The following is a 6,625-nucleotide window of genomic DNA, read 5'->3' on the forward strand; positions in this document are numbered from 1 at the left end:
TTACACGCACTTGTCAGAGAAGGATGTACACTTGTAACTGCAAAAATGTGATTTCTGGCAATGAATAGTAAACCAAGTTTTGGTTACAGTGTGAGGTACACATTTTGTTATAATTATCAAAGACAAAGTCTTTTTGTATAAGTTTGTTTTGAAAATGGAGAGTCAGCAAAATCATTATATAACAGATGTATTGCACCTCCATTTGAGACTTGTTTGAAAAAGAAATACCTTGAAAAATTAAACACCTGCAATCAATATTGCTACATACTGAAAAAAATCTATTGTAGACTTAGTATAAAAGTTATATTTACAAATATTTCCTTTGTCTATAGCCCTGTGTAAGCAGAATCCTCCCATAATAAGCAGAACATTCCCACAGTTGGAGTCCAAGGTCAAAGCTGCAAAGGCAATGATTCCGGTCTCAGCTGCACCGTGCTTTCCCAGAGATATTTTCCAAGTTACAAACTCATAAAAAACACATCTAGATTCCATGGTCAGACTAATAATCTGTACCTCATAGGAGAAATGCTACTAAAGACAACTAAAAGCTTAGTGATGCTCTTTTTCTAAAAGTTGGCAAGACTTACCTCTGAAGTTAGTGAAAAACCCCTCCCCAAAAAAAAGAAATAAAAAGGAAGAAGACTAAAAAGGCTGAAAGAAACCATCTAAAATCTAATGCTGAGGAAACACTGATGACTATAACAGGAAACTACCTAGAATGGCAAAGAAATATTCTAGACAAATGAATGTCTGTTTTGTCATTGCCAGTTATACTATCCAAATGAAAGAAATTGGTAATATTTATTATTAGTACATTTGTTTTGCAAATCTAGCATCTTTTCTTTCTTAAAGGATGTTTGGTGGAACCACTGACCTGTCAGCAAACTTTAGACATCACTTAATTGGTGCAATGTAGCAGTTCTCTTCTACTGCAAAGCCAATAAATGGCTTTATCATGTTTGGGTCTGTGGAAATGAGTTTCATAGGAAAACCAAAAGTATGATAATCTAGGTTTTGGGCAGCTTGTATTTGCAAAACAAGGTTTACCTGAGAGAGGTAGACCATCAGTGTTCTATATAAGTTTATAAAAAAGTGCCTTACAAAAAGCACGAGTCATTTGCAAAGAATATCCCCTCTGAGTCCAATTGTGAAGATAGACTTAGAGGGAAAAGACTATGTGACTCTATATCTGTGTAAACTGATAGGGTAGGACTGACTTCACAGGAAAAAGAAATTGCCAAGATCCAGCTCAAAATTGTTTTGTTTCTACAAAATCCAAAGTACTCAATGGTATTTACTTTAAAAAACAAAACAAAACAAAAAAAAAACAAGCCAACCAAACAAAAAACACTAAAAAACCAAAACAAATGAACAAAAAAAAAAAACCACCAAAAAACCAAAACAATAAACCTCAAAACCCAAAAAACAACAACAAAGAAAAACACGCTTTTACAGAAGGAAAATGCAGCTTTCCAAGGCTGATTTAGTCTTCTCTTGGTAGCAGATATTGGTGGAGAAGGTACAGAATTTTGCTTAAAACTGGCTACTTTCTCTAACTCTCTGTCAAGGTTTTTCCAGATCACATGAACCAGAAAATGTTTCTGTTTTAGCCCATATGCAGCAGATAGAAGTAACTTTCTGTAGTGTTGATTTCCTCCACTCTGCTTCGCCCACTTTTATTTAGCCCAGCTGAGAAGGTGTTTATTTTTCATCCAAGAATCCATATCTGACAATCATGATTCCCCTGTCCCTCCTGTGCAAACATCAAAGCCTGGAGGGAAGGGAGGCTTCCTTGCTCTGGAGTTCGTATGACACTTGGAGGACATGGGTCACAGAAAAGTAAACATCTAAGAGGAGAGATTTACAGAGAAGCAGAGCCTGAAGGGATAGTGAAAACGGATGGATCAACATGGCATCAGAATGGTGGGCGAGGTGTTGACAGGCAGAGCAAAGGAATTATTGATGGGAGTGGTTCCATGGGGGATCCCAGTGGGTGCTGCAGCTGCACCAGCCCCAGGGCACCCTGACAGAATGCCCTGAAGTTTGCAACCTTCACAGAGCGCCCATTTGGGCAGGGACATGCCCGATTCTCCCTCCCGCACGGCAGCACTGTGGAGTTCATTTGGCACACAAGGCACCACTCCTTAGGGCAGGCATTGACAAAGGTCCTCGATGTCATTAGCGGTGTCACCTTTTTCCCCTCCTGTGGGAATTTCATAATCTGGCCCAATTCAGCGCTCCTTTCTTCACCAACACACCCTTCCTCTCTGCTCCCTAGATCCCTTGGGTGCTTGTGAGGGCAGCGGGGCCGGTTGTCATTTCTCGGTGGGGTCCTGCAGGGCCGGGAGCTGCTCCCTACAATGGCAAAACCAGAGAGCGGCAGGAGCTTCCCTGCCCTGCCCTGCCCTGCCCTGCCCTGTTCGAAGCATCCCGGCATAACGCCAGCCGGGATGGGACTCGGGAAGAGGGGCCGGGAAGAGACATCCCGCGGCCCCGCGCTGGCCGAGGAGGCTGCGATTTGCCGGATGTGAAAAAAGCCAATCGCTTGTTTTTAAAATATTAAAAGTTTAATAGTAATACAGTGGTTATAAAAATAGTAATACAATTAGAGTAATAAAAAGTTGGACAGTTTGAATTAGGACAATATGAGACAATAGAGACAAAGAGTTACGGACGTCCGGGTACCTTTTCTAGGCAGCACAAGCCCGAAAAAGGACAAATGTTAACAGAGGATTAACCATTAAAAGCAATAGCCTGTTGCATATTCATACACTTCATACATGATGCAAAATTCCCTTCAAACACAGGATTCTGGTCATCGTCAACTTCTTCCTCCGAATCCTAACAGCACCTTCGAGGCAGGAAGAAGTTCGTTTCTTCTGATAAGAGGGCAATAAATTCTCTTTCTCTGAAAGATTCAGGTGTCCTGTGGCTGCTATCTCACTGCAAGTCCTTTCTTTAAAAAAAGTATCCCAACATAGCATAGTTTCTATTTTAATATTTTTTATAACCTAAAACCATCTTTAACACACTACTTAAAAGAATTAATACAGCATTACTTTCTAACACAACACATATAATATTCATTTTAATTTTTGCGAAAAACCAATCATAGAATACATGCATTTTTCACACCAGATCGTGCCGCAGCCTGCGGGCTGAGGCGGCTCCCTCTGGGTATCGTAGGGAAGGAGGAGCAGGGTTTGGTTATGTTTTCCATCTCCCCTCCTCCCCCCCGCCGCCTCTTTCCCAGCCAGTAAAGAGTGTCTGCCCCTTTGAGCGGCCGGCACAGCGCCTGCGGCTGCACGCACAGACACACCCAGACACTCGCACAGACACACACACGCACACACCCCCGCCGCTATAAATAAGTTTCGGCGCCTGGCAAAGGCGAGCGGAGCGCATCTACAGGGGGCACCGGGAGGCCGGCCCCGGCCGGACTCCGCTCCCACGGGGCCATGGCGTGCCGCTGCTGCTCGGAGGGCCGGCGGCACAGCAGCATCCTCTACAGCATCCTCCGCAGCCAGGAGGAGCGGGCGGTGCCGGCGGCCGGGCCGGCGCCCCGGGGCTGCCCGTGCGGGTCGCGGCGCAGGGTGGCCCTGCGGAGCCCGCAGGTGGCTTGCAAGGCGGCCTCGGCCGTGCTGGTGAAGACGCTGCGCTTCGTGCAGAACGTGCCCTGCTTCCAGGAGCTGCCGCTGGAGGAGCAGCTGCTGCTGGTGCGCAGCTGCTGGGCACCCCTGCTGCTGCTGGGGCTGGCGCAGGAGCGGGTGCACCTGGAGACGGTGGAGAGCGCGGAGCCCAGCATGCTGCAGCGCATCCTCACCGCCCGGCAGCACGGCGAGCGCCCGCCGGCATCGGCACCGGGCCGGCCGCACCACGGCCCGCACCCGCCCTCGGCCGGAGACATCCAGGCTATCAAGGGCTTCCTGGCCAAGTGCTGGAGCCTGGACATCAGCACCAAAGAGTACGCTTACCTCAAGGGGACGGTGCTCTTCAACCCTGGTGAGTGGCCGGGCGGGGCAGCGGGGTCTCTCTGCCCGCCTGCATCCCCCGGGAAGTGGGGCAGGGCCGGGGCTTTCCGCGGGGTGGGAAAGGTGCTGGAGGAGAGGGACGCGGAGCAAGGTTTCACCTTCTGCCCCTTCCTCAAGACCCCGGCCGCAGGCAGGGACGGAGTCCGGCTGCAGCTCGGTCTGGGGTCCGGAGGGATGGCCCTTTCCAGAGATGCTTTCCACGAACAAAGCAGATTCCAGGAGCCTAGCAGTCGGTTAGAGAAGGCTGGGAGACAGCAGAGGCTCCTTGCTCCTTTCCCTGGAGCTGCGGGGTCTCTCCTGCCCGGCCCGAGGGGAGCGGCTCGGGCCGTGCCGTGCCCGGAGATCTGCGCGCTCCGCAGGGCAGGGAAAGCTCGGGGCTTCCAGCGACAAAGTGCTGCTCTGGCTTTGGGTATAGCACTTATGATGGGGGTATTTTTTTTTTGTTGTTGTTGTTTTTTAGGGTTTTTTTTGTCATCTATCTTTTTGGAGAATCCCATAGATGCAGCTCTGCCAAGTCACTTATTATCGCGTCGGTGACTGACCTGGAAGGCAGTCAGGATAGGGCAGGCTGGATGTGGCACTTCCCAAGCACGGCAGTATCCTGTGAAACGGGACAGGGCTCTGCTGGCGCTCCCGCTGCCAAGCTGTTAGTTATTGGTGGTTAGGTTCCTGTGGTGGTACTTTACATTTATCATCCTGCTTTTGTAGCTTTGCTTTCTATACAGATAAGAGAGAAAAGTTACAATAGTTAAGGTGAAGCTTATGTTACACAAGTCAAATCTGGAAGCTGGTCTAATCCAAAAAGACAGAGGCATTGTTCTGGAAGGAAAAATTTCTTCTCTGAAAGGATGGTCAAGCACTGGAACAGGCTGTCCAGGGAAGTGATTGAATCACCATCCCTGAAAATGTTCAAAAATGTGTAGATATGTTGCTCAGGATCATGGTTTAGTGGTGGACCTGGCAATGTTAGGTTAATGGTTGGACTCAGTGATCCTGGAGGTTTTTCCACCCAAAATGATTCTATGGTCACATATAGCCTTAATTCTACACCTTGCATCTTTCAGTATCCTTACTGTGGTTCATTGGGAAACTTCCTGTCTCATGTTGGAGTCAATACTTCTTGCCACTGATAAACTGGAGTAGAAGCAGAAGTCAAAAGAAGCCTTAAGTGTAAACAGCGCATTTTTGTAGAAGTGAAAAACTAAAGAAGTTATTTTTGTTGTCTTCCCCTCTGTAATAGTGTTTTGGAGGCCATTCTTCAATCAAAGTTTTTATCAACTAATTTGTTTAACACCTAAGTGAATGTTGACAAATAACATGTTTTACGTTTGTGAAAAAGAGTATTAAATATCCAGAACATCACTATGATAAGAATTTGACCTTCCCAATAAAATTTGGCATGTTGGCTTTGCATACAAGAAGCCCTCTAGCAATTTAAGTTTCTTCTTTCCTTGAGCGATAATTACAGTCTGTGAGCTGTTAGGAGTTGTTCTGTAAGAATAATGTTGTTTTATAAACAAAAATTATGTAAAAAAATTAATTTATTTTTCTTTTCAGATCTACCTGGACTGCAGTGTACACAGTACATTGAAGGATTGCAGCGGGAAGCACAGCAAGCTCTAAATGAACACGTCAGACTCATTCACAGAGGTGATGAAGCCAGATTTGCCAAGCTCAATGTTGTTCTCTCCTTGTTGAGATCTATTAATGCTAATGTGGTTGCTGAATTATTCTTCAGGCCCATCATTGGAGCAGTGAACATGGATGACATGCTTTTGGAAATGCTTTGTGCAAAATTATAATTAAAATTATAAAGGTGTGTAAAATAATGACAAGAAGTCCAGTGCAAAGGAAGCCCCAGAGCAGGATAGTGTAAAGTATTGTAAATAAACTAACTTATTGTTTTTACATAGATAGTATTTTTGTATTCCATAATAAAATATTCTTCAAGTTCTGGAAGTAATTTTTATTAAACACAATGGTTTTGGAATAAGGTTATCGTCATCAAAACAAGCTCTAAGGTTGTAGAGAATATTCATATCTAAAGCTGACTGGCTATTCTTTTACCATGCCCTAGAATAAAAAACATATTTACTATATTTGTACTTTCAAGGTGAGTAATTGCTGCTTTTCCAAAATAAGCACAGTCTTGCTGCTATTCTTATTACTTCTATTGACTTTAACAGAGCCAAATCTGTGAAGGTTATTAAATATTCACCCAAGGTTTTCTTCCATATGGGAAATATGTGTTAGGAGTATTTTGAGGCTTAATGAACCTTAAAGTAGCTTCATCAACTCTAATATTTGCAGTAAAACATTCCATTCAATTAAATAAATCTTCTCCCCAAAACAACAAGCAAATAAAAACCCCCTCAAAACCTATCCAAACAGCAAATATTAATTAGGGTCAGGAGAACTAGCAGGGTGGACTCCGCACTTTTATTAAATCTAGATAAGTGCTAACTGGTACTTCAGTAGTCAGGTTCTCCAGACTGTTTATTCCTATTGACAAACCAAATTATTATGCTGAAACTTGGCGTTCCACAGGTCCTTTCATCCTAATTTGTCACAATTTGACATGTGACAATGCCTTA

At 44.8% G+C, this 6,625-nt stretch overlaps 1 protein-coding gene across 1 annotated transcript; it reads left to right on the top strand.

The window, feature by feature from the left end:
• Positions 1–3,214: 3,214 nt before the first annotated feature.
• On the top strand, positions 3,215–5,985 carry NR0B1 (nuclear receptor subfamily 0 group B member 1). Its single transcript, XM_005484373.4, has 2 exons — positions 3,215–4,002; positions 5,589–5,985. Exons 1-2 carry the CDS (start codon positions 3,459–3,461, stop codon positions 5,831–5,833), a joined length of 789 nt encoding a protein of 262 aa, XP_005484430.1. The 5' UTR covers positions 3,215–3,458; the 3' UTR covers positions 5,834–5,985.
• The last annotated feature ends 640 nt before the right edge of the window (positions 5,986–6,625 follow it).

The sequence above is a fragment of the Zonotrichia albicollis genome, chromosome 2, assembly GCF_047830755.1.
Source record: "Zonotrichia albicollis isolate bZonAlb1 chromosome 2, bZonAlb1.hap1, whole genome shotgun sequence".
In the NCBI taxonomy this organism is placed as follows: domain Eukaryota; kingdom Metazoa; phylum Chordata; class Aves; order Passeriformes; family Passerellidae; genus Zonotrichia; species Zonotrichia albicollis.